The 27,622-nt window shown below is 37.8% G+C and overlaps 2 protein-coding genes across 6 annotated transcripts; one reads left to right on the top strand and one right to left on the bottom strand.

The window, feature by feature from the left end:
* The first annotated feature begins 52 nt into the window (after window positions 1-52).
* Window positions 53-13,943, top strand: LOC104592687 (uncharacterized). Of its 5 annotated transcripts, XM_010252135.3 has the most exons (13): window positions 53-1,571; window positions 1,676-1,807; window positions 2,032-2,152; window positions 2,560-2,693; window positions 2,807-2,948; window positions 4,290-4,468; window positions 8,816-9,059; window positions 9,708-9,806; window positions 10,065-10,210; window positions 10,370-10,477; window positions 10,965-11,053; window positions 11,175-11,193; window positions 11,583-11,719. In XM_010252135.3, exons 1-12 carry the CDS (start codon window positions 1,503-1,505, stop codon window positions 11,185-11,187), a joined length of 1,476 nt encoding a protein of 491 aa, XP_010250437.1. In that variant the 5' UTR covers window positions 53-1,502; the 3' UTR covers window positions 11,188-11,193; window positions 11,583-11,719. The 5 variants fall into 5 exon arrangements, with proteins under 5 accessions (XP_010250437.1, XP_010250430.1, XP_010250433.1 ...); XM_010252128.3 differs by lacking the exon at window positions 11,175-11,193 and having other exon boundaries at window positions 78-1,571; window positions 11,583-13,943; XM_010252129.3 differs by lacking the exons at window positions 53-1,571; window positions 11,175-11,193 and having other exon boundaries at window positions 1,673-1,807; window positions 1,957-2,152; window positions 11,583-13,943.
* Window positions 13,944-15,835: 1,892 nt separating this feature from the next.
* RBOHA (respiratory burst oxidase homolog A) lies at window positions 15,836-21,596 on the bottom strand. Its single transcript, XM_010252127.3, has 10 exons — window positions 20,734-21,596; window positions 20,364-20,526; window positions 20,207-20,255; window positions 19,964-20,077; window positions 19,001-19,816; window positions 18,815-18,910; window positions 18,577-18,692; window positions 18,262-18,438; window positions 16,418-16,947; window positions 15,836-16,278 (listed from the first exon to the last, which is right to left on the bottom strand). The coding sequence occupies exons 1-10, from the start codon at window positions 21,335-21,337 to the stop codon at window positions 16,169-16,171; spliced, it is 2,775 nt and encodes a 924-aa protein (XP_010250429.1). The 5' UTR covers window positions 21,338-21,596; the 3' UTR covers window positions 15,836-16,168.
* Between the last annotated feature and the right edge of the window lie 6,026 nt (window positions 21,597-27,622).

The raw sequence follows: 27,622 nt of genomic DNA, 5'->3' as shown, positions 1-27,622 counted from the left end.
AACAGCAGTGGCGGTGGCAAACTTCCGAAGTCCTCTCTCTCTCTTTCTCTTCTTCCCCTTCCCCTTTCTTCTTCCCGATTTCCTCTATTTTCCATTCCTTGCAGGTGAATGATTTGAGCCGGATGAGGAAGTGTATCCTCCTTGATATTGTAGGTTTTGAGCTAAACCACTCTAGAGCCTACCATTTGGCCCTTTAGAGAGTTCCAAAGGTGATTTCCAACCACAAGTTGTGCCGGTCTCAATTGTTGCATTATCCTCTCCACTCATGGACATTCTCTCATGTTTCAAAATTTTTACTTCAGAATGCAGTGGGAATAGTTTCTACACAATGGGAGAGGATGAAGGAGACCTCTCTTCCAATGGATTACTGCGGTCTTAGGAGAAATATCTCCTAGAAGATCCCAATTTAGGTAGGTTGCCACCCGCAAGAGAGGAACTAAATAGTTGAAATGGTAAGCTTGGTCTAGATATGTGAATCTGGCAATCTAGAGTCTCTGCTGGAGATTGAGAGGTACTATTACTTCTCTCTCCTCCAATTGAAGGGCACCCAGAAATTGGCTTCTTCTATAAATGAAAACCACCAACTCGGTCAAGGGAGTTCAACTTACTTTTATCATCATCACAACTTTTGCTATTTCTTTGAGAAAGAAGTACAATCGCATCAGGTGTAGCTTCTACCAAAGCAACCGATAGAATAGCAAGCAAGTCCAGGGTAGAGGGAACAGGTGGATTTCCATTTGTTTTATTCAGGCTGTCTGAAGAAGCTTCTTGTGAAACATTCAAGTCAAAACTACAAGGTATAGGCAATCTTGAAGCAGAATTTCCAGAGAAGGGAAAAGCGTTAATCTTATTAAGAATTTGAATAAGTCATTCTCTATCTGGAGTTGATGGACCATTGTCACTTTTGTCCACATTGTTACCTGTGATTGCAATGATAATTGGATGAATAAAATCCTATGGGATGCCAAGAGCTATTAATACCATGAGAAAGTCTATCTTACCTTGGAGCCGAGATAAAATAGTTAACAGGTTAACAACGTCCAAATTATACACACTCTCTCTTTCTCTCTCCATCTGCAAGGAACGGGGAAGAAGAGAGATCGAGGGAGAGATAGGGAGGATTTCGGAAGTTCAGCTACCGCCGCTAATGTTTGTGTATCGTGAAATCGGTGAAGATGAATAATGTTTTTCTCTGAATAATTATTATAACAGTAGTATGGGAATTAAAAAATATTGCAACAGCGAGTTTCAACGAATGCTAACCAAAGGGGTCTCTCACGATCATAGTATAGCATAGGGGGTTTTTGTCGCAAAACAAAGTACATGCGATCTTTGTCACAGATCCCATAGTATGGGGTGTTTTTGTAATTTACCCTATTTATTTTTGTAATCAGGCTAATCAGCTACGATCGTTTAATAAGAGTCTTTTCGAGGTTGGACGAGAATATTCGTACTCGTTCAAAACTTGGGGAGGTGGAGCTGGAGCAGAAGCAGAAGCAGCAATGGTTCTTCTGTGTTTCATGCTCGATCTTCGAAGTTTATGTCCTTCATTACTCAGAGAGCTAAAACACGTAATCTTTTTCTTTTCACTCTTTATCGGTCTTCTCCAATCCTCCCGTTTCGCCATTCTTTCTTTTATTATAATCTGTTGAATCTCTTCGTTTTCTCGATTCAGTGCTTATTGCAGCTCGCAAATCTCTACGCCATCTCGCCCGCACGAGCCGGCAGAGAGAAGCATTCGGAAGTCCTTATAGACCAAATCGGACTGTGTTACCTCCAGAAGAACAGAATTTCGTCTTCCGATGAGGTGAACTCCGATGCATCCGCTTGAAACTCCACTTCTTTGTCCGTCTTATTCATTCTTATGGTTTCGTTTCTTTCTTTAACTTCCACTGTGATTCGTTAACAAGCAAACTCGGTTTCCTAAGGTGATTAAACTAGAATTGTTATGTGAAGATGCAAACTAGTGATATTTGGGCTTTATTGAATTGGAGGAGATGTTTCTTGATATTCAATTTTGAATAACGATAGCTGAAGATTGCCTACTGTCCGAGAGGAAACTTTAGTCTCCGTGATTTTCATCATGCCGTTAATCGCTTACCTGCTGATGCATTTTTGCCGGAAATGAGTGATTCTGGAGCTACCTCTGGTGGTAATTTCTGTGTCTCTCTCTCAAAATACCATTCACCAACCTTCTTTTAAAATGAGGAGATTTCAAGCACCCGTTGCAAATGTGGAAAACCATATTTTGCTAGACATAGTATGTACTGTAGTTTATACACGACTAAAGCTTCATTATGTAACCCTTTTATTTTCAGAATCCTTTACACCTTTTATCATATAGTCCTTAATGTAATGAGATCTATCCACTAAACCATTTCCAGTTTCTGTTGAGTTCTGTTCAGTGAAAGCAAGAGCTTGAATAACGCAAGAATTAGTGATGCAAACGTTAAAACTTGATGTCTAGATCTTATAGAAATTTAATTTCAAAGTCCGTATCATTTCTTTTGAATTCTTTATCTTTGTACCCCATTACTTGAGACTTTTCTATGTTAACAGATGTTATGCTTGAAAAGCTTCTAAATGGCAAAGTTCTGTACTCGTGGGGTAGTAAAGATATTGTGAGGAAAGTGATCTTCATTAGTTCTTGCTTGGTGGAAATCATAAGCCCTATTACGAGGAAGACTCTTATGGTAAGTGATAATTACTACAGTATGTTCCAATTTCTTACTATATTCCCTTGTCTGTTGCCTCTTTTACTGCCTCAACCTAAGTTAACCTATGGCATTTGAGCTTTTAACAACAGGATGCAGCAGATAATTGCGTTTCAGTAGAGTTTGTTTTACTGGAGCAAGAACTTATCCAAAATAATATCTCAGAGAATATCAAGGAGTTCATCAACAGTATCTCTGATCTGGAGAACTGCTCTTTTCAGACCTGTCTTCCTGGTAATGAACAAAAGAATATGTTAGATGTAGTACTTTGTCAAATGGTGAACCTGGCAAATGGCAATCTAAACTCTTCAGTCTATATCATCATCATCAAAGCCTTATTCTAACTATATGGGGTTGGTTACATGAATCCTCAATCCTATTTTGCCATTAAATACTGTTCAGTGCCATATCCATTGTTAAATTATGGACACTTAACTCGCTTCTTACTACTTTCAGCCAAGCCCTTTTCTGTCTTCCTCTAGTTCTTCTAGCCCCTTCAACTTCTAACTCTTCAATTGGTTTCTTGAGTGCATAGGTATAGGTATTTGATCAGTGGCATAGCCTACTTCATTGCTCAGGTTTCTAGATAAGATTTCTGTATTTTCATTGTGTTTATGTGTGTGCATGCATGCACGCTTTTGCTAGGCAATGATGTTTTATTTTGTTTTAGTTAGCTTTGCTTGGAGTTATTCCTAGCTTCAAATGGGACAATGTTGGAACAGCTTCACTCTGAGTGGGATATTTTGGAATTCTTCCAAGCTACAGGGGTAAATGGAATATGTAAATATAGTGTCTATTTGTCCAAAAAAATGAGTGGGAAAACCATAAAGGAGAGGCTCAGAAATGAACTTATTCATAAGAACCTATGATTAGGTCCAATAGGTGAAAATGTGAGGGAAAGATTAAATGTTTTGGTGACATGCAGAGAAGGCCATCTTCAACATCAGTTAAGTGATAATGATCTTTAAAAGAACACCAGAGAAGTGATCTCTTACAAGTTGAAGAGTTAAGAAGAGCTAGGGGCAACCAAAAGGGACACAGTTTGAAGTAGAAAGAAGTGATTTGAGGGCCCCAAATTTAATTATGAATATGGCAGTGAAAAGAGTGGGATGGCAGAACAGGATTTGTGTGGCTGACCCCATATAATAGGGATAAGGCTTAATTAACTTGAGTTGAGTATGTGCTCAAAGATGGAAATCACCTGGTGACCATTGAGGGGAATGGGTTATACCACATACTTGTATCCATGTCCTTTTTTTTCCCCATTTTCCCATGTCCATGTCTGTGCATCATAGTGTATGAAGTTGGGAAAAGGTAGGCTTCTTGAATACATCCATTATTTCTTGTGCTTAACTCTTGCATAGAAGGTACTGAAAGCAAGTCCATGCAAGGATTACCATGGATTTTTTTTCTCAATCAAATACATTGATGCATAGTTATAGTAGTTGTTACAAAACCATAAAGGTAAACTTGTTGTAGATTGCCAGCACTGGGACATAGAAGCCACCATAAATAGTGACTAGTTATTTGCCTAGTATCAATATATTAAGAAGGAACAATTGAATGAGTGTGCAGATAACTGGGTCTTGTGTGGCCTGGTCAAACGTTGGCTACAAGAGCTCAAAGGTGACCTAGAGGACCCATTACAAGCTATTTTTATCTTCAAGAGCAATATCATAGGCCCTACAAATCGGCTTGTTTGCCATTTGTTTTCTTCTGTCAACCAAATAATTGATGGGTTCAGCTCGTGCCAGGTACTAATCATGATTTCTGCTGTGTGTGAATCCTGAAATATCTTCTGGTGCAGGATTCACGTTCTTTAGTCCATAGAGATTGTGATATTATCTAATCATCCACCATGTGATGTTCTTCTTTTGAAGATATTATTGGTAGAAGTAACCTCATTAATTGAATTCAAATCTAAGTTCTCCCTTTGTTGTTATTTTTCTCTTTGGACTATGCAAAAGAATATAATATCTTGATGATGGTCAATGATGTGCTCATGTTGATAAGGAATATTGAGTTGTTCCTTTTGTCCTGACACTGTGTCCACTATATGTCCTAATCTGCTTGAAAGTATCATAGTTTAAAGTGCTCAGCTTAGTATATGCATGATTACCTATCCTAAAATTTTGGTTGGGTTATATTATACAACTGAAATGTTGTTGAAATTAGGTGATTCTAGGTAAATTCCCATCGGTATGGACTATCGTTAAATTGGGTCATGATGTAGGACCACAGACACTATTGAATTTATATTTACTTACAATAGAACAACATATAACTTAAGGCCTCAAGGTTGTACTGTCTTTGTTCTGAATCTAAGGGACCATTTGATACACCTGAAGTGGCTGAACTGAATGCCTCGTTGTTTTGTCTTTTAGTGGTTACAATCATTAATATAAAGGGTAAATTAAAGATAACCACATTGTACTTAAGTGGTCTTTTTTTTTTTTTGATGAATTGTACTTGAGGGGTCTTGACACGTAGCCCTCCAAACATTTTTTTTGGATAATAGCAGAAGTTTTATTAATAGAAAACGGCAGAGAGTAAAGAAGGAAGGAGGGAGGGGTAAAATCTCTTAGCCCTCCCCAAAATTCATATACATGTTACAACATTGCCCAAAAAAGACTCTCTTCCCATCCCTTGCTTGGAAAGTGAGTCTGCAGATGAATTTGCACTTCTCTTAATCCACTGAAACTTGACTTCCATGTCCTGGGTCAACTGGTTAAATTTCTTTTTCTCATTCAAGAACTTCCAAAACCCAATCTCTTCCCTTTGCAGCCAGCCAATGACCGACTTTGAATCACCTTCCACTATCAGTTTTCTGCAATTCAGCTGTTGTGCCTTATAGCCCCCCAAACTTTGTTTTGCTACAAAGATCCCCTGAACTTTTGGATTCCAGAACTTAACCCCCCACGTTTAGCATTCTGTTGGTCAATTTCATGGAATATTTCTTTAAGCATTTTTAGAACTCCAAACTACCTGTATCTATTTTATGAGACCATTTTGCCCTTTGAAATCTTGCATGTTTTTCTCAACTTTCTTTCAACAGAATTCATCTTGAGAACGCCTTGAAAATTATTGATTCATCAATGCTTTGAGAATGATTTGTACTTTAGAATGGTTATTTTCATCAGTTTGATCTTCATTTCTATCAGCCCATAAAATCTTGAATGGGCAATTTAGTAATCTTACTTTTACGACAAACCTTGTTACTGGGTCAGGGGCCAGTGCTGGAACCTAGAAGTTTAGGTGGTCTTTGTTACAAAACAAAGTTTGGGGGGCTAAGTGTTACCACCCCTAAGTACAAAGTGGCTATCTGTAATATACTCCATAATAAACTATTTAAGGGTATAGCCATCAAACCAACTTAGGCTGTGTTTGGAGGGGCTTCTAATAAGCGCATTTTGGGATTATTACATTCAAGAAGCCAAAAGAACCCCAAAAATGCGCTTGGTAGAAAAAACACAGAAAATGGGAATTTTTTGGTGAAAAATCCCATTAGAAAAGGCAGTAGAGGGACGGCTTCTCGCTTCTTGCATTTCCCAGAAGTGCATTTTCATTTTTTTCTTTCTGTCTTTGCCTGTTTACATTCAAAAATGCCAAGTTGCCCCTGGTTGAGAGAAAACCCTTGTCCAGCTCTTCTTCCTCATTCTTCCCTTTCTTAAATAAGTGCATTTTTTTCAGAAGAAAAAATAACCCAAAAAAGCACCTTACCAAGTGCTCAATGAGTGCTTTTTCAAGAAGCGCTTATAAGAAAGGCACTTCTTAAAAAGCCCATTTAGAGGGGAAAAGCCCTGCGAAATGCAGGCTTAAACTTCAGCTGTTAAAGAGCTCACAACTTCCTTAATGATTTATTCACTAAAAGACAAAGCAAAAAGTCATTCCGTTCAGCCACTTCAGCTCTTATCAAATGGCCCTAACTATTCCAAGAGTATTTCATGATTTGAAATTCCTACTACCTGAGGTGGCATGTTCATTAGACAGTTTTGCTAATGATTTTTTCTTGTTGCATTGTCTTTTTGTATAGGCTGGCATGTCCTATAACTTCTGTAACCCAGATACAACAGGGACATGACTGGACAAGGTGTCTGATAGAAAATTTATACTAAAATTAAGAATTCCATACAGCACCGATGCACAGGTATCTGGATAGTCTATAAGCATTGTTTAAAGTACATGCCTACCAATTTAAAAATGTCATGATCATGCTTAATTAAATTCAAAATTAATAAACTAGTTTGAATAAAACACCTACTTTTGAAAGAAAATAATTTAGAGAAGATTTGTTAGGAAACTGGATCTAGGACAGGTAGTCTTATGGGAACTAGGTAGGCTGCAAATTTAAAAGAATGACTCAAGAAGTTGAATTTTACCTTTAGGATAGTTCATTGGAGCTATCTAAGATTTGCAAGTTGACCTATAAAGGTTTCTAGGTGAAATTTAATAATTTGTTGATTTCTACTTGGACTGATGAAATTTGCAAGAACCAAGAAATTAAGTCTAGGGATGGAAATTTTCTATGATTTTCTTTTGAAACAGTAAGGTATTGTATTAACAAACCAGTGAGCACATCACCCCCCCACACAACAAGATACTGTACTTAATTTTTTTTTTTGATAAGTGTACTTTGGGGTTCAAATAAAAGAATATTTCATTCATTTGTATGCTAGTTACAAAAAGGTAAAGACTTATGTATGGGTGATTTAGTTTGAAGAGATTCTAGGTAGTTTGGTCACAAAAAGACAAAAAAATCTCATTTCATCATCATCTGGGGTTGGTTACATGAATCGTGTTTTGCTATTCTGTTCTGTTAGTACCATATCTGTTGTTAAATTATGAGTGTCACGTTGCTTTCAGTGATACCCTAGCATGAGCATGAGAAGACAATTCAGGATCCTTAACCATAAGAGTGTCAAAAGTTTTAATGCCAGCTGCCAATCTGCAACCCCCTTCTTTATCTGGCGTTGGCACTAGTGGCGTAAGACAAGCTCACACTGGTGGAGTTGAAAAAAATTCTCATTTATGAGGGAAAATCCAAAAATTCTGAGAATTGGAATCTTGTTTAGAGTTTTGGGTTGGAACTTAGTAGTGTGAATTACAATAGAAAATAATAAGGGAGGAAAAAAATTGAGAGGGATCTGAATTGATCTTTCACAAAGAGAAAATTTTTCTAAGGATAAAAGGACTGAGAAAAATTAAGACTAAGTGAACTAAAAAAGAGAAAGAGAAACTTACTTAGATTGTCTGAAGGGCCACAAGGAGGGACATGAAGCCTTGTTGAGAGCTGAAAGAAATGTTGACCAGAAGATTTTAATCAAACCTGCAATAGAGAGTCTAAAGAGAAGAGAGAGAATATAGAAAGAAGGGAAAATAAATGAAAAAAAAGAAAGAACAAAGCTTCAGTGCTTCATGTAGAGAAGCACACAAGGAATACTTGCACTACATCATAAAACTCTTTCTATCCTTTCTCTCCTTGAAACATGGCACACGGCAAGATATATTTATAGGGAGATAATAGAACTCGGGTCACTGTTTACAAAAAACACAGAACTGCAACTTGCAAAATTGAGCTCAAAGAAAACATCTTGATTCCTATTCTACTTATCCTATGACTGAAACTTCAAACACAACTCAAATAAGATCCAAATAACATGACTATTAGACTAGACCCCACTGACTAAGTAAAATGACCAAAACACTCCTAAAACAGAAAATTACTCATAAAAAAAACAAAAGAAAGGAAAAACAGAATACTCCTAGGTTAGTTGTAGGGCCATTTTTATTCCCATATCAGTAACATTTTCTATTGGTGACAGTATTTTCATACCCAATCCCAAAGAGGTTCTTGATATGCTGGTTTTCAAAAATGTTGACTTGATCAAAGTTCCCTTAAATACTTTTTCTGGTAGTTGTACCTTTTAACCTTGTTGTAATGTAAAGCAGGTGTAAAGATTATCCAAAATGTTTGTGTTTATTTATCTATCGTTTTCATGAGAGAGTTTGGGCAGTCAGTTCATTTGATCTGTGCCCAATGGCCAAATAAATCAACATCTGAGCAGAGTCTAACATTGCTCATTTGTGATTCCTTTTTATAGGCATGTAGGTGTCATGCTTTGCCCTTGGGTGGTGCCATTGGCAATAGTGCAAATGAGGGTGCTTCTTGTCCAGTCACACTTCGTGAGCTTGGAACATCCGACTTAATTGAAAATGCAGTTAAGGTCGGTGAACAGACAATCTTGTTCCTGCCCTCCTTTGAAAGCTGTCCAAAGTTCCACCAAGTTTCTTCACCTATTGTCTTCAATGTTATTGAGCGAACCAATTTAAGTGCTCTTAGTGAAGGTAATTCTGGATATGAAGTTTGTTGCTTTTGCTCAAATTTTCTGGTAGTCCTTTTAAACTTTCTAAGGGTAACTCTTTTATGCGCTCTCTCTCTCTCTCTGGCTGAAAATGGTATCCGATTGTCTGAATTTTAATTTGGTCCATTGATAATTGGATCGAATATGGAACTACCCCTATCTGAGTTGATTTATATTGCATCTATTAGTAAAATTGGTTTGAGTGCTGTATTTTTACTAATTGTCATAGGTTCAAGTTTCATACAAGTAATTTTCAATTCATTTTGTTTATGGAACACAATACCAAAGTCATTTTTAGTTTGATTCCTTTTATTCTATTCAATATCTGTTTGCAATCTGAACTCAATTTGAATCTGATATAAATCTGATGGATACCATCTGATTTGAATTTGAATATAAATGAATCAAATTTGGTCCTACCTGTATCTGATTCAATATAAATGAATGCAATACTTCATAAATATTCATGATTGTCTTTTAAACCCTTTTTTCCCAGCTGGGGGTTATGTTGATGTCATGACTTTGGTCTCAGAATTAGGGTGCAAGACTTGTGCAATTCAGTGACATGTTTGAGCAATAAACTTGTTCACATAGGTAATCCTACTAATCCCTCTTTTGGTGAAAAAAACAGGTGTTATAATTGGGATTTCCTATATCGTCACTCCTTCAGCTTACCATGATATGGAAGCCACTTCTGATGAGTGTGACAAGTCAGAGCTGAATACTCAATGTGTGTAAAATGGCCTAACTTTCTCTTCCTACTTCTGGTGTGGTTATTTTTGTAGGGGGTTAAATTATAAAGGGATTCAACTCTTCTCTAACATGTCTCATACCACCTGAACTCTTGGATTTGTGCTGTCTTTTTTTTTTTCTTGAAATTTCTTCATTTGGAAGAGAGCTATTTCTTTATTTATTTTAATTTCTTTTTGAGTCCTTAGCATGGATTTTATGGTCTTTTGTGTATTTCTGTCCTCTGCCTTGCTAGCAGTTTTCCAAGGGCTTCGACAAGCACTTTGTTCTCTGGATCAGGGGTTGGTTTGCTCTTCAAACTGTAACATTGAAACCATGAAAGAGGGAACTTTAAACTGCTTTTATCTTCTTCAACCTTCAGACAAGGGGCCAATGCTTCTCAGGGTAAATCCTCATCCTCAAGTGTAACCTGTGCCATGAATTTTGTTTACCTCATTTATTTATTCTGTAGAATGGTATTCTGATTCCTTCTCTTTTACTTGGCTACCTCTGTATTTTCCTATCATGTTTGTTTACTAACGTGTGTGTGTGTGTAACTTTCAGAGGCTTGCAGGAGCAGAGGAAATCATGCCTGTTCCCGACGCAGCTGGATCAAAAAATTCTGCAGTACCCAAGGAGATGGAGAAATCCATTCAAGCCTCTTTGTTAGAGGTAGGAACTTATGTTCTAATATGCTGTTTCCATGATTTCAAATGACTTTTTGCTTTGCATTTGTTGGGCTTGATGCTTACAAAGCTAACACACACACACACACACAAAAAAAAAAAAGGAAAAAACTCATATTCCTACGAGGAAGTTTTAAGCAGATTTCACCATGGTGCAGTGACCTATTAAGGAATTAATATTGTAAAAGGGAAGTGGTATACCATGACAAGATATTCCAAGGTTCTTATTGGATTAAATAACCAAATATACCAGTATACTGTGTGGTTCTTGGTTGAAGAACAATAGAACATTCGATAGGAGTCAGGAGATGTATACCATCCAATCCATGTGCCTCCAAATTGCAGTTAAGGTTATTGTAGGGAAAAACTAATGAGGTATCCCTAATTTTAGAAACTTTGTAATTATGTGGCTAATTTCTCTGCAATATTTAGGGAAAAAATTTAAGCAGTTTTTGTTCATGGCTTTCTTTCAGGTGAAATTAAGAGACTACAACCCTCTTCTTCATGTGAGAGGTTTCCATACAAAGTTGGACTTGCTCATAAAAGAGAGCTTACAATTTGGGTAAGTTCTTTCATTGTCAGATAGTCTTTAACTGATAAACTAAAACTAGAATTAATATTGTATATTTAATATTCCCCTCTCTTCTTAGAGAGTTCCTTAACTTTGAGTTTATATTTTGCAGGAGCATCTTCTGATTTCAGGCAAGACCACAATATATTAATGATTAAATATACCTCATTGCACTAAACTCAGTTGACAAAAAATAGTTGCAGCATGTTATTTAGGGATCTGCATCTAATGAGATAACTCATCTCCTCTCACATTCTTGTTGTCATTACTCAAGCACTTTCATCACTTTTTCTATGAAACAGTTTGTCTGTGGTTTGCTTTGAGGAGGCAATTAAAGTAGTTTTTTTATTTTTCTTTTATATAACTATGGTTACCCAGAACTATGATGATCCAACTTTTTCTGTCTGGGTCCCACATTTAGTCTCCAAATAAAATTGAGAAAAATACTAAACACGGTAGAAACAGCAGTTCTATAAGTCATTCCTTTGAAACATGGCATTCTGAAGCATGAGTTTTGCAGGTCATTACCACCAAAAGAGAAGGAAACAAGCTCTGAGTCCAACTCTCCCAATACAAAGGATTCAGAAACAATGGTATCCACATCATCAATGAAAGGAACTTTAGAAATAGAAGACCGCCATACCTCATTACTGACTCAGGATACCAAAAAAAATAAGACCAAGATGGCTGCTTGTATTACAGAAGAATGTATACAGCTCATTGTCAATGGAGTCCCCCAGATGTGTTCTCCCACTAGGATTTCCAAACTCAAGATGGAGAAATCAGTTCCATCTTCACCAGATGGTAACAAGACGTTGAATGATAGACATTGGGCCACCAACAATAAATGTAAGACTATTGCTTGTATTGCAGAAGAATGGGCACAACCAATTGATGATGAAGTCCTCCAGACATGTTCCCCCACTAGTCTTTCCAAATCCAGGATGGAGAAATCAGTTCTAGTGCCAGTAGATAGTAATAAGACATTGGATGCTAATCAAGTGGACACTAAAGAAAACAAGAGTAAGAATACTTCCTGTGTTACAGAAGAATGGGAACAACTGATTGTTAACAAAGCTCCCCAGGCATATTCCCATACTAGGATTTGCAAACCTGAGAAGGAGACATCAGTTCTGTTGCCATCAGATGGTATCAGTACATTGGATGATAATTATCAAGGTACCAAAGAAGCTACGAGTGTGAAAACTGATTGTGTTACAGGAGAACGGAAACAACTGATGACATGTTCTCCCACTAGGCTCTCCAAACTGATGATAGAGAAATCAGTTGTATTGCTGCCAGATGGGGATGAGACATGGGATGACAAATCTGAGGACACTAAAGAAGATGAGTGCAAGTCTACTGCTTGTATTACAGAAGAATGGGAACAACTGGTTGTTGAAGAAGTTCCTAAGCAATGTTCCACCATTAGATTTTCTAAACCCAAGATGGAGAAATCAGTTCTGTCACCCTCAGATGGTAATAAAACATTGGATGATAAAACCTCAAGGATTTTAGAAAGACTAGAATGTCCACAAGGGTTGAAAAAGAGATCGGCTTGGGCTGTTATCACAAGTGATGTAAGCACAAGTGGACATGTACTGTTGAAGAAACCTGTTGTTCCTTTTGGGCCCAATCATGCAACAGGTCCAGGTTCTGCATCAACCCGACCACTGAAGCCAATTTTTCAGAGGCTGAAAAGAAAATAAAGACGAGTTTCTGTTTGTGTACTGCAGCTGAGAAAGCCCAAAGACACGTGAATAGGGGTATGAGTTACATTTATGCCAACTGAATTTTCCAGCTTTTACCTTTTCAACCCTTCACGTTTTGAATGCTGTTATGGCCTGTGTATGAGTTAACAAATTGGAAAGGGAAAATCACTATCCATGTCCACCAAATAACAATATGTGGCCCACCATCAACTACTTGGTTCCTGCTCTTGGTACTTGGATGGCCTACATGGGCATGACTTATAGATTAGGTGTATGCATTCCTCCATAATGTAAAGTCGGCTATAACCTATAATCAGAAAGCAGCTACTGACCTACCTTGGCTTTGGGTTGGCTGCTTAGGTCTTGGAATTAGTGACATAATTGGCCATGATCCATTACACTATTGAGTGAACCCTACATGTGTTGGGGAAAACGGTGGTTTCAAAACATAATAGGTATGTTATAAGCAAGGGTTCTCCACGAGATTGGGTGCTAAGATGATGGTAAAATCAATCCATCTGATGAGGACCCACTGGTTTTGCTAGTCAGTTTCCTTATGCATATTATTCTCTGGTTCTCTGCCTCAAAACTTTATTGTATTTTCTTTAGTTAAAAAGAACTCTTATCGCACAATGTTGCTAAGGGCCATTAAGTTGCAACTTGCAACATGAAAAGAGGGTGGAAATGGCAGAGCAATTGAAGTTAGTCTTGTTCATGGTAGTTGGAGAGGAAAAAAATAGAGACGTCCCAAGGATCCCTTTCTCTTTGGGTGGACCAATGTTATTGGAGGACTTTTTACAGAATGGCACCAATGGGTTAACACTCAAATGGTCAAATTGAAGCATGTTTGATCTGTATATGGTTCTAGAGTCTTTCACTTGTGCTTTTCTGAATGGATCACATCTATGAAGGAAATGCCATGGAAAAATCCATACGACTATGCGGATCCAAAGTCGTTATTCCCTTCTGGCATTCGCCCAATAAGGTACGTACAAATGGGTTAAAACTCACATGATCAAATTGAAGCATGTTTGATCTGTATATATGGCTCTAGACTTGTGCTTTTTTGAATGGATCACATCTATGAATGAAATGCCATGGAAAAATCTATGCTACTTTTGTATTCATTATTATCCCAAAAGAAAACCAGTTTTGGGGTTTCCTTTTTATGTTTTAGCAGAGCTTTTATTACTATAATAGTGCATGGATATAACGAATTCAAACTGGTTTATTAAAAAACTGATTTATTTTCAGTTCCACTTCAATTGTGGGCCTCATTCTGATAGTGGGTAAAGTGAAATTAGATGTAAGTGGAAAGTTGCCAAATAAATAGCCTTGGAGAGCTTTGGAAAATCCGTCTCCAATCCAAATAGACGGAGGGACCCTTGCCTTGATCCCTGCCACTAACTAGTAGTCTAGTACAAATTGCTACTTGATATTTTTATTTATTTTGTGTGTGTGTGTGTGGGGGGGGGGGTGTTTAAGGAAGATTCAGAACACAATCATATATGATAAAACAACTTTTAGCCAATAAGGAGGGACACTAAATCCACATAACTTCCAAACTCTTATCTTTATTTATTTATTTATTTATTTTGTTGGGCAAGTGATGGAGCAACCACTGGTTGACTTAGTGTGCGCAAGTGGCAAATTTTTTGATAAAGTTTTTGTATATCTTATAAACAAATGCAGAAATATTTGATTCATTTTCTGGCTTATTTTGTATGTAAATGTCATCAAAACCAATTTTACCAGCTTCCTGAGACTGGTATGGATGTGTGTGTGTATATATAAGTCGAACTCAATTCCTGGTCTCTGTTACAATCAACTAGAGACTTCACCAGCTAGGTGGCACCTACAAATTTAACTTTCTGAGCAACTATATGAGGAGCTTTATCTCCCTGTCTCTTCACATTGATTGGAATTCGATTTCTATCAAAAGAAAAAAAAAATGATTAGAATTCAGATGGGCTACAAAGTCATGCGTAACGGGCTATGGGACCAATCGGGAGTGAACACACCAATGTTCTGTATACGTAAGGTGTGGGTTCCAGTGTACAGAACACTGGCGTGTTCACTCTTGAATGGACCCATGGCCCGTTGTACTCAATTTTGTTTGTAGCTCATCCCATTCCACTTGATTAAACATAACATGATCAAAATCTGTACAATACCATAAAATACTATCCAAAATATTGAAAAAAAAAGACCATGGTATTTCCAGCTGCACCGTAGTCAAAGACTCTTTCAACTACAAATATTCTTCAATCCACTACTTTTAGCAAACGCCATAGAAAAATAAACTGCCAAGAGTTTGGCCTTAATGACTCCCCCCAAAATATTGCAAGTACAACATGCAGTCCCAGAAAATACCTTCATCAATTCTGATGAGTGATGACAAAGCCATAGGAGGCCAGATGTTCAGTCACAATTCCTTTATCATAAGTTTCCAATTCACTTGCACATCATGTGAAACCATTCCTCGTTAACAAAAAGTAATCGGTGTTAGGATCTATTCTCTACCATCCATGATGCATCACGAGATTCACGACCTAGCTTCTCTTTTCTTTTTCTTTCTTTTTTTGGCAGGGGGAGTAGAAAAAGTTAATTTTGTAACACAGAAGCAGAAGCTCCTTTTAAATCTATCCACAGGGACAGACTAGAAACTAGAGACTACAGAGGGATGGATGGAAACTATTCCTTGTTCTTGTCATCTGTTATCTCTCCATCTTCCTTCTACGTGCGTATTAGAATTTTAATAGTATAATAAGCAATCTTAACGAATTTCAAAAAGCCATCCATAAAAGCACAACATAAACCGATTTTAATTTTATTAGTAGCTATTAGTCCTTTGTAAGTATGTAAATTACATTCATAATAAAACTGTACAAGTCTTTTATAAATTATTTTGGAAAACTCGGGACTAACCATCTACTATTTTAAAATATATAATATATCCCTTGACTCACAATTTCTTACCTGTGAATTGAATTTGACTATGATACAAAAAATCTCCTTGAACATAAGAGTTGTTGATAAGCAATGCCAAAGGCAGCCGTAATGTAGTAATTTAGTAGAAGAGTTATATTATAATAACAATAGTGAAATATAGTTATTTACATCCGGTATCCAGGAAATAGAAGAGTTCCTGACTTGCAGTTTTTGGCCTTGGGCCACTATATCAGCTAACTGGTTAAACTTCCTATTTACAATGTAAATATAGAGACAAATTACAAATAGACTCAACGCGTTTTACGTTCACCTACAAAACCCCATTTGAATAATTTGAGTGGGGAGGGGGTGGTCGCACTATAGGCTATAGCTTCCTCCATTACTTAATAAAGGGATTGGATGTTCGGTTGGTGAGCTTCCAAATCTTCATGCGCCCGTTCAGTCAAAAATTCTCTTTATGAAAATCGAATTTGGTGGACGTTTTGTGGGAGAAGTCCAAGGCTAGCTGCCGTAGCTCCTTGGTTAGTGCTGGTGCTCCACAGTAGAAAACTCCTACATGCATAAATTGTAAACAAATTAATCAAATCAAACAGGTTAGTAATATTTGATTTCAGAATATTTTATTAATTTGCATGTGAATGCCGAGTGTAAATTACTAAATTTATTAAAAAGGGCATTATTCAATACTCACCAACTCGGGCATCTCCGTGCTTGAGCGCAATGCGCTTGTATACATTACGCCAGTTGGGCTTGGCGAAGTGGGACTTGACACGGGTACCAGACACAACGTCGACCCCATTCTTGGCATGGTTAAGGGATTGAAGCATGGCAATGAGGGCCGACCTTGCGTCTCCTTCCTCATAGACGCTGGTGCAGTAATTGTGGAGCTCGATGACGCCCTCGTGGTCCATCTCCGCCACTTCGTTCATGACCCCTTTGAACCAGTCGAACGAACCCTGTTCCCTGGTGACCCAGTAGAAATAGGCCCTGCTCGTCTTAAAGCTATTACCTTTCCTCTTTTGAGGAGGGGTTGCTGCCTCTAAAACTAAAGCTGTCGACGCCTCCTCTTCTTCCATGGCTTTGATATCGTTGACGATATCCTTTACAATGCTGATCATGGGTGTGGCCCCAATTCCCAGCCCCACCAGCAACACTACCTCGTATTTCTTGTAGTCCTGCGCTGGCGCCCCGTAAGGACCATCGATCAACACCCTCGGGAAACTGTTTGTCATCAACATATTAATGATAGAATTAAAATTATATTATCATTATTATTTGTTGGATTAAATTAATATTAATTAATAATTTAATAGAATGCACGCACTATTGATCCATTTATATATATATATATATATATATATATATATATATATATTGGACAGGTTGCGAAGGCTTTAACTTTAAGCTCAATCCAGGCCCTTTCTAGGAACTGGGCCTAAGGTCTCAACACGAGGTCCAAACTGTCCAAACAGGCCCAACCCACATTGAAATTGAAATTGATGAAGATTGGGCTCGGGCCCAGGTTGGGATCGGGGTTGGTCAATCAGTCTTTTTTTATAGGAAAAAACTTAGGGGCTACACAAGAAGGGGGGAAAAATCTGACTGAGATCCTTTGGAACGGGTTTGCAATCTCCACACAACTTTGATACAAATGTATGAAATATTCATGTAAATTATGTGTCCATATGTAAATGTATATAGTCAGACTGGGCTCAGGCCAGATTTGGGTTACCTAAAGGCTAGACTGGAAGATAAAAAAAGCCCAAAAAAATTGAGCCCAACCTGGTTTGAAGACCAAAAATTCAAGCCCAGTCTATATAAAATTATGAATTGAGTCGGTCTAGACTCAGGTTAGGTCCACCCAATTGCATCCCTAACTTTTAAAGCCGAGAAGTGCAAGGCCCAAGTGAGTTTTGTGCTTGGCTTTGTGATTTTGGGAATTAAAAGTGTTTTGACGTTAGATTTTTATATTTCTAAAAACAACTATTACCAAAATACTCAGAATTTTGTTTTCCCACATCAAATCTCAAAGCTTAAAGGCAAAAATTCATCCAAACGTAGCCTAGCTAATTGGTTAAGAAGATAAAAAGTCAAAGGTGGGTTGGCCAATATCATCACAGTTTTCTCACTAAAGCAAAGATATTTTCTATCCTTGGGTTGCTCTCCATCTCAAAATATTAAAAGGACGAGGAAAAGTGTTGAGGTGGTGGGGGTACGGGCACATGGGGCACATGGGTCCTTAATTATTATTAAGATAAGGAGGCAGATGCAAAGGCGACACATTTCATTAAATACAGTGGAGCATGGATTCTAAGTTCTTCTCCCTTTTTTTTTTTTCTTTGCGTACGTGGAAGTAGAAAGAACCCCATATATCTAGTCCAGACATCCAGTAGAGTAGTAGTGGAGGAAACCATAATTGGATGTGGGACACTGCGCACGTACGAGAGAGAGAGAGGTTGGCATATATCATTTTCATCTTCTCCAAGTAAGTCTATTACATTAGCCTTTTACCTTTATAAAAAGTTAGAAACTTACTTTGGGGTTCCCAATCTTTGCATGTAATCAGCCCGAAGTAGACCACTTTTATCCCCCGTCGGTGGCTGACACACCTGAGAGAAAACGGTTTTGAGCTGCCGTGTCCAGTCGCCGAGAGTTCGGATGTGAACGCTGAGATAGTCATCTCCGGGAGCCGACGTGATGGAAAATGGGTGCCTATATATATATATATATATATATATAAATGTTATTGATGTTAATTTGATCGAGTACTTACTTGTACGTACAGTCTACACTACAATATGTAGTATGTACAGTCAATCACAAAATACACTTGCTAATTTAATAAATTACCACTCAAAGGGAGAAACCGCAGCACAGTTGACAAACATGTATTGACCACTCTTGTATTTGAACCCCTGTGGCTTGGACATGTGCAACGCCAACACATTTCCCGGGTAAACAGCAACCTAAAGGAAAAGCCGGCCCTTATTAACTTAAAGTTGTAACCCTAATATTAATTACATTATTGATTAAGATTTGATGCATGGGCTAGCCAGCTGGTTCCCTAATTAAATAAGTAGGTACGTACCTTGAGGATTTTAACGGGTTTGATGCTTGATCTGAATGCCCTGATCAGCCTTTCGCAAGTATAGAGAGTCACAGGAATGGCCAAATACATCCATGTCTGCCCATGCATGCATCATCAGTACTCGATCGATCATAATTAATTAATATTAAGAATTTATTTAAAAGAAACAAGATGAAGTGGAGGTACCGTTTTCTTGTCCCATTCCTTGGTGAGATAGAGTTTGATGCCATGGACGATGAGGAGAGCGTAGACAATGACGAAGAGGTGGTGGGAGTACCAGAAAGCATTGAAACCGGTGAGCTTTTTCAAGGGGTGTGGGAGGTTGAACCTGCCTCGCCTGAACCACGGCGTGGCTAATGTAAATGCTATCCCCATCAACACCACCATTATAATCCCAGTCACCCCTTCCACCCCTTTCACAAACCACCAGTAGCTCGATGGCTGCTCTTCCCCAAAGTATGCCGCCATTAGCTCATCATATTTCTCTTTACTTGCCGACATTAGCCGTGGGAAATCGCACGTCAAGTGAGCTCCCACATGAATTCCCGTCCCCACTGCGATCCCCACCGCGATTACCTTGTGGAAATTGAGATTATCATCCAACGGGACCACCACTCCCAATTTGGTCTTATTCCTCACCCAGGTAATGGTGTTCCGGCACACTGGCAGCAATATCAGTGCCATGTTCAACTTGAGTGTCTCGGCCGCACCCTTGGCCATGCACACACAATACCCCATCACCTCATACGCTGCTCTCTTCCTATACTGTATAAACTTGTACGCAAATAGACCCCATACCATTCCCAGCCACACCCCCACTACCCATACTCTTTGCCAGTTATCCACTAACCTGCAACTTATCTTTCCAACCCATCTCTTCACTGGGTTGCTCTCTTCATTGGGCTTCAGCTTCTGGCTCAGCATCTCACTCAGATTCCGACTCTCTCCTCCTCTTATGGATTGATTTGGAGCTTGCAACAGTAGCAACTCCAAATTGTGAATCTGCACCCCCCCCCCCATCAAATTAACATTAATTTCTCAAAATTATTAAGTACTTAAGCACAACTACCAGCTAGCTCATGTTCATTCAGTCCAATTCAACTTTGTTTTGTTAAAAAAAAAAAAAAAAAATCATCCATCGATCTTTACCATAATGTAGCCATGGTTGTCTGGGTCCAACTCTTCCATGATCAAGGCAGCATATTCTTGGGCTTGTTTCTGTATGGTAGATAGCTTGTTTGCAGAAGCGCTGAGACTGATAATCTGTATCAAAACATATGAATTAATTAGTAATATTTGATTTAATTATCTCTTTTCTTTTAATTAAATACGTACCCAGACGACCCAGAAATATAATTAAAGAATTCCTTTTAATTATTAATTCTGAAATACCTCTCTGACTTCTTCTTCGGTTATTCTCCCATCGGCATCTTTGTCCACCCTGCTTCCCAATAGAGCATTAAATTAATATTTAAAATTTATTACTTAGAGAAGAGATTAATTTATAATTGAGTCAGTAGAGTACTAGCTAGAGTGGCTAATTATTTACATGTCAAAGAAAGTTTGAAGCCTGGAGTCGAAGCTTTGATCAGAGATCTGGTCCCAGAACTCCTGGAGTTGAAGCTTGGTAATGGAGTCTCCTGTGATGCCCTTCTTCCGAGCCAGCGCGTCGAAAAGCTCACCCGCGAACTCTTTAGAATCCTTATTCATTCCTGCGACATTATAATTACAACATTATTTAAGAAGAAAGAGTTAATTAAAGGGAACAGAGTTGACTCGATCGTTTCACACGTTCTTCTTAATTACCGAGCCGACCCAACACCCAAGGTAACTAATTCGGACAAATTAATTATATATTTATGGTGGAAATTAACGTTGTTAATTAGGTTGCTGCCTGCCGGCTGCCGTGCCGTTGTTACCTATGCATTCCCCGAAGAGGGTTCGGGGCAGAACGCCGTTGGTAGAAGCCGTGAGCTCATCGAAACGTTTCTCAACGGCAAGCCAAGCATTACCAGCGGCACCGTCCGTCGTCTTGCTACTGATGAACTTGAGTCCCTTCAAGGCATGGGCAGCAGCCGATTTCGTCCTATCAAACCGAGTGGCAGATGGACGTGTCGTCAAGGAAGCAAGGCGCTTCAGCTCCTGCGAGACCTGTTTGATTCTCAAAGAAGCAGTCCGCATCACGGAGGACCCAAAGGAGGATCTCTTTTCAAGGTTCTTGGCCAACAAGGTGAGCTCGTGGTCTTCGTCGTCTTCACCTCCGGCGGGCTTAACGCTGTGAACGGCGACGGAGTCACCGCGGACGTCGATGGTGATCTCGACGTAGGCATCGTCGTCGGGGATATTGTTGCTGCTGCTGCAGCTGGCACGACTGACGCTGGAGATGGGTTCGGGGAGGTTGAAGCGCGCGCTCTTTCGTCCTCGTTTGTTTAGAGGGCCGCTTAAAGGGCCACTGAAGGAGGAGCGTTCAGTACCGACGCTCTCAGTGTCGGGAAGAGCTGCTCGGCCATCATCAGTTCCCATTTCTGGAAAAGGAAGAAGGAATGAATAATCCGACGAATTGGCCTGGAGGTAGTCGCTGCCGTTCTGGAGATTGGAAATTAGAAGAAATAGAGGAGGAGCGCAGTGGTAGTAGTAGTTGTTGTAGCTGGGTTTTGTCTTCTGTGACCGACTCTTGGTTCCTCAAGAGTAGTTGTTGTATGCAGGTAGACTTTAAGATTCATACTATAATGCATATAATATTAAAAATATAGTACAAATTAAGGGGAAGAATTCGGATTATATACAGTAGGAGTAGTGTTGACGGTCAAATATGTGGGTCGGTCGAGATTTGTATGACACGCGTGCAAAGTGTAATTAAACTGGGTTAGCTAAATAGCTAGCTAGGATTCATAATTCATATTGACTCTATTTGGCTGCCTGCAGCTTAATTGGATTATTATTTTTTAGGCATTATATATATATATATATAATTATTAATTAGAATTAATATAGGTGGAAGCTTGAAGTTGATATCCATCAGCCGATTTAATTTAAAGGGAAATTCAATTGAAAGTTGAAAGGCTACTCCATTGACCCTGAATGAAATGTTTAATTACTTGTTGTTTCACTGTTTACTAAATTACTAGCTGATAATTAACCAATAAACTCAAAAATATTCCAGGTGGGTTTCTAAATTAATGATCCATCTAGACGTACGGTCGTACGGTCAGCTAGCTAATTCCTAATCAAACTTGGATGTCATTGCTGTAAATTCCGCATCATGGGAACTGGGAAGGGAATTAAATACCGCCTTTAATTATGGATAGGAGGAGTCAGGACATCCCAAGTACACAATGTGAAATCATAACACTAAACTAAACAGAACAGAAACGATGAAACGGGATTCATGTAGTGTGGCCCCAAAAAGTTGAAATAAGCAGGCTTTAAATGATCGATGATTGGTTGGTAAAATCGTCATTACTGAATTAGTTTGGTACATTAATTAATAGCTAATTTATGTATTAAAAAAATAAACAGTGTTTGTCAAATACATACATGTAATTGAGTAATTCTAATCAGAGCTGGGCTTATCATATATCTCATTCTGTCTCCCTTCTTCTTGGGAATGGACTATCGTCTAATATAGATATAGAGCTAAACACTATAACATAATTCATCCACCTCTTCAACATTAATATTGGTTCAACGCTAACTACCAGCTGGTTCATATACACATGTATATGTAGGGGTGTCAAATGGACTGGATTTGGTCTAATCCGGTCCAATGTGAGTCCATTACAAATGGACCTGGTCCAGAGACTGTTCAATCTGTTTAAATTCCTATTAACTTAAGATTGATTTCAACTCAAGCCTGATTCACTGACATCTATATTCTTATCTTCAATCAATGGACTAGATATTGGCTTAATCCAATATAAATTCATTATGGACGGACCAAGTCCAATCCAATATGTGATATTCGTCCGTCCAATCCATCCAAATGGATTTTGATTCAGACCGAATCCAACTCAAAACCGGTCTATTGACATCCCTAGGTATATGTTTATTTTAACTCCATCTTTATTGGAAGCTAGCTAGGGCCTAGGAGTAAAACGCACCCACATTCCATATGCCCATAGCTGAGGTAAAGGTACCCTATTATTTAGTATATAGAGGGGTCTTGGTTTGTTTGTTTGTTTGTGGGTATGGCCGTATGGGTAGGGTACAGATAGACAGACCTACCTAACTTTTGGCTTTTCTTTTTTCATTTTTTGTTGTGTTTTTAGCCGGTACCGTCATACAAACAACACCTCTATCCTTGTTCCTCCTTTAGTCCCGTGATTGTAGCAAATTAAAGCAATGGGTCCCCTTAATTCTCCACGTTTAAATGGCACTCTCACACTATTCTACTAAGTCTCATTACAAAAGGCCAAGCCCATATTTACTACATTAGAAAGACAAAAGGGACTTGTAGAACTGGATTTAAAAACCCCTGAATAATCACATTTGGCCGCCATATAGGTCGGGCCAGGCTTTTTAAACAAATCCCGAGCCTGACTCGTAAAATAGTCGGGTTCGGGATTTTAGGCCCGAGGTCAAGCCCGTGGGCTAAAATGCATGCTCAAGCCCGTCCGGGGGCCGGGTTGGCCTGTCGAGCTACCCGGCCCATGAACAGGTCTATTTCCAGCAAATACTCTTTTTTAAAATTTTCCTTCCTTCCAAAATGCTCCTCCTTCCCCATGAAGGTTGGTTTCTGAGCTTTGCATGGGTAAAATTGTGCTCAAGATAATATTTTGCTTTTAGAACTCTTGCCCATAAGCTTGTGATATCAGAACAAAGCCTCCATGATAATTTGGCAAGCAGCGTGAGGTTAAAAGCACTAGGACCTCTGAAGCCTAAGCCCCCATTTGTTTTGTTTTTATAGATTTGATTCTAGTTTATCCATCTTATTTTCCTTTTATCTTTTTTATCTCCTCACCAGAAGGATTTTTGGCTTTTTATTAAAGAATTACATATGCTTTTAAGGAATAGGAAGCAAGACATGCAGATTTGATTCCGTGTCATGTTGTATAACCAATAAATAACCAAACAACATGATGCATCCCCAAAGCATTATACCCATTTCTCAAAGTTTCTTATTCTTATTCCTCAATTTCAATTCATAGGTGGCCTCTCCATTTCTGATCGATCGACTCCAAAAGATTAAGGTTGTATTTGGTAACATTACCATTACCATTTGAAGCTCAAAAGTTTAAAGAGGCATTGTCCTTAATTTCATGTTAAAATGCTAATACAAAACAATGTTTTGGCATGAAACTATTCTGGTTTATACTTGTTGATTATATAATTAGGCATTGAACAAACGTTTTGAGCTGGTATTTGGCATAACCACATCAAACATTTTAAATGAAATGTTTAATTTATACTTAATGTGACTACCACCCTACTACTATATTGACCTTCATTAAGATTTAGGGGGTTCTAAAATATATTTCTACACTGCCACATAAGATGCCAACTAAGAGCTATGTCAGTGGATTATTTCTTCAAAATTCAAAAGGATGTTTGGTATGGACTATGGAGGTGTTGGGATTCTGTTTCAAGTCCATATATCAGCACCATGTTTAAGTTTCAAGTAAAACACTAACAAAACGTACGTGTTTGGTTGGACCATTTGAGGTACAATGATCACATCTCACAACACAACCAGCTGAAATCAAAGTGGCAGTTTTTGATGTGATTCAAGTAGAAATTTTCCTACAATGCCTAACCTAGTCAGCATTTGCCATTACCCAACATGTTTTAAGATAAAAACAGACACACTATGCTTGAGTAGTGTGGCCTATATCTATTTAGGATTAATGAAGACCAAGAGATAACTCTATGTGGTATCTTCTTTTACCTTAATTCAATAATTCAAAACGTAGGAGAGATTGAAGATGATATCACCTATAAGAAAAATGGAAAGGTGGATTTGGAATCATATGTAATAGGTTAATACTATTTTAGCTAGAAGGAAAATTCTATGAAACAGTTGTATGGCCATTGTATGAAACAGAATGTTAAACAGTCTTGAAACATGTGAAAAAATGATGAAAATACAAATGCTTAATAAATGAATGATAAAACTAAAAAAGAAATTATTACAAATTAAGTCTTAATGAGGAACCTAGGAATAACTTCAATAGGTGTAAAATGAGAGGAGGTAGATGAAATGATTTGGTCCATGTGCATTCAAGGGGTTAGAAGAATTATGGGTATTTAGAGAATATATATATATATATATATATATATATATATATATATATATATATATATTTGAATGAAACTAATAAGAAATGATTTAAGCTTAGATGATGGTAATGATGATAGAGGCTGGGTTGCAGCAGCGAGGCCAATCTAATATAGCCGGTGTTTGGTATCGATGTCGTTGCTCTAAAAAATGGTGACATCAGCGTCACATTAGAAAAATCGACGCTCCAAAAAACAGTAACATGTTTGGAACCATTTTCCATAAAAAAATGGTGCTTCAAACCACGCCTTGAAAATCGAAAAGGCGTAGTTTGAGAAACGCCGAATTCGATGTTTTTTTTTCAATTTAGAGCCCATTGCTACCAACAGAGACATGATGTGGCAATGACATGGACTTTCTATAATGGGTACTAGTGTTGAAAATAAATATGGAGCACTGGTACCAAACAGAAAGTGTTGTTGTTGCTCCAGGAAACGTCTTACCTGACAACAACGTTTCTAAACAAAAAAAAAAAAAGACACCGTTTTATCAGAAAACAGTGCTTCCAACCCACGCAAAATGATGAGCATCGATACCAAACATATACCTAATCATTTACAGTTAATACTCAAGCATAATTCAAAGAAATTGTGAAAATTTTACCCATCGTCAAAATAACAGTTTATACTTCAAATGACTTTCATGGCTCCTTTGTCATAAGGGATTTAACTTTTGCCATGTTTCTATGGTAAAATAAATAAGTTGACGCTTTAAAATAGAAATGTCTAATGCTAGCAAAATATTAAGTAAGCATTTTGGTTTTTTATTTTCCCAAAGTATTCACATATAGCAATATAGCATAAAAATTAATAAAAAAGAAGAAATGTCTTATAAGAATACTATCAAATATCAATAAAATAAGTTTCAAAATTTCCAAAATTTTAAAGTATTTCATTGTGGATCCAAGGTATGAAATAGCCTACAATTCTGAAATTTAAAATACCAGTTTAATCAACTCCATTCCACTTGGTTTATCTTTCTTTTTTTATTTGTTCTTTTCGAAATTTTAAAATATTTGGCAGGTAAGATTGTCATAACGCATTAATATTCATGCATCTAAACAAAATAGATTCCATCTAAGATAAAAATATTATATTTGAAGGAGAATATGACGATGATGATGACTTACAAAAATCATATGAGAAACGATTTTAGAAAGGAAATAGTTTGACCGAAATCCTGATTTGGTTGGTTTTATTGGAACCCGCTACGTGCTTCTTACTTTCTAATGGTGTCATCAAGGGTCAGTGTAGCCGTTGCTAAGTTTTATTATAACACTAGCGGAGAAGCCCGTGCGATGCACGAGTGAAAATGAATGAAAAAATAACAGTTAAAACTATAATTAAATTCATTAATATAAATCAAGTATAATAAAGAAAATATAATTTGGGATGAAAATATCGATTTGACCGCAATTTGAGAAGAACTTGGATTTAGGCTATTAAAAAGTGATTCGATTGATTTTTGACAATTTATAATTATTTTTTTGTTCTTACTTTCTCATCTGATTGTATGCGTGTTATCTACTATCTTTCGTGTCCTTTTTTGTATTGTCTTTAATTTGCACTTTTCACTACTTTATCAAAAAATATAAAGTGGGTTGTATCGTGTCAACACAACACGATTTTGCGGGTTGTCTATGCTTTAACAGGTCGTGCCGTGCCAACACGTGGTCCTAGGTAGGTCGTGCCCTACCTAACCTAAAACTCTTCAAAGATTAGGCCTGTAACACAAGCTTAGTCATGCTCAACCATCGGCCGAGGTGTGAGAGGCATGCTTTTCTATTAAAAATTTGAAAAAATAATGAGTAGTTAAATAAATTAACAAAATAGGCAAGAAATTGAAAAAATCTTAAAATTTTATTCTTATGAATTTTGATGTATACAATTGTTTATACATGAAATTAAAAAAAAAATACAATATAATTTGAATAAAATAGTATAATAAAATTAATATGCATATATATATATATACCCTGTTCCGTGATGGGCTACGAGCCTATACCAGCATGGTCCACTTTTTTGTTCTATATCGTGCCAACGCACGAGCCTCAAAATTCAAGCCCAATACAACTCGGGGGTATGGACTAGCCCAATTGCTATAGTGACTGGGCTGTCTTGAGTTGGGGATGATCCTCACCCTTGACATTACAAATAACTGAATATAGAAAACCCATTCTGGTTATAAGCCGGAAAAGAGGAAACAAGTTGCATAGACCACCAATTGTTTAGCAGTATTTTCAAAAGCTGACCTGGATTGGATGCGCCATATCATCCCATTGTCATATAAGGGTGAAGAGGGTTATGACTTATGACCTTATGAGTATGGGTATGGGGGGATAGTTTACTCAGAACATTTGGGGTAGGTGTCAGATCAGAATTGATGTCAACTCATGGGCGGGTATGGGGATATAGAGTGTGGGTTTTTGACCTTTTGAATATTTATAGCTCTGTAGTGAAAATAAAAAATCTGCATTGGGCCTATCCGTACTTCTCTGAAATTGGTTGTTATGACTTGAGGAAGTTTAACATGTC

This window comes from Nelumbo nucifera, chromosome 3 (assembly GCF_055504915.1).
Source record: "Nelumbo nucifera cultivar China Antique chromosome 3, China Antique-T2T, whole genome shotgun sequence".
In the NCBI taxonomy this organism is placed as follows: domain Eukaryota; kingdom Viridiplantae; phylum Streptophyta; class Magnoliopsida; order Proteales; family Nelumbonaceae; genus Nelumbo; species Nelumbo nucifera.
Note: the sequence above shows the minus strand (reverse complement) of the source record. Positions and strands in the feature narration are given on the sequence as shown.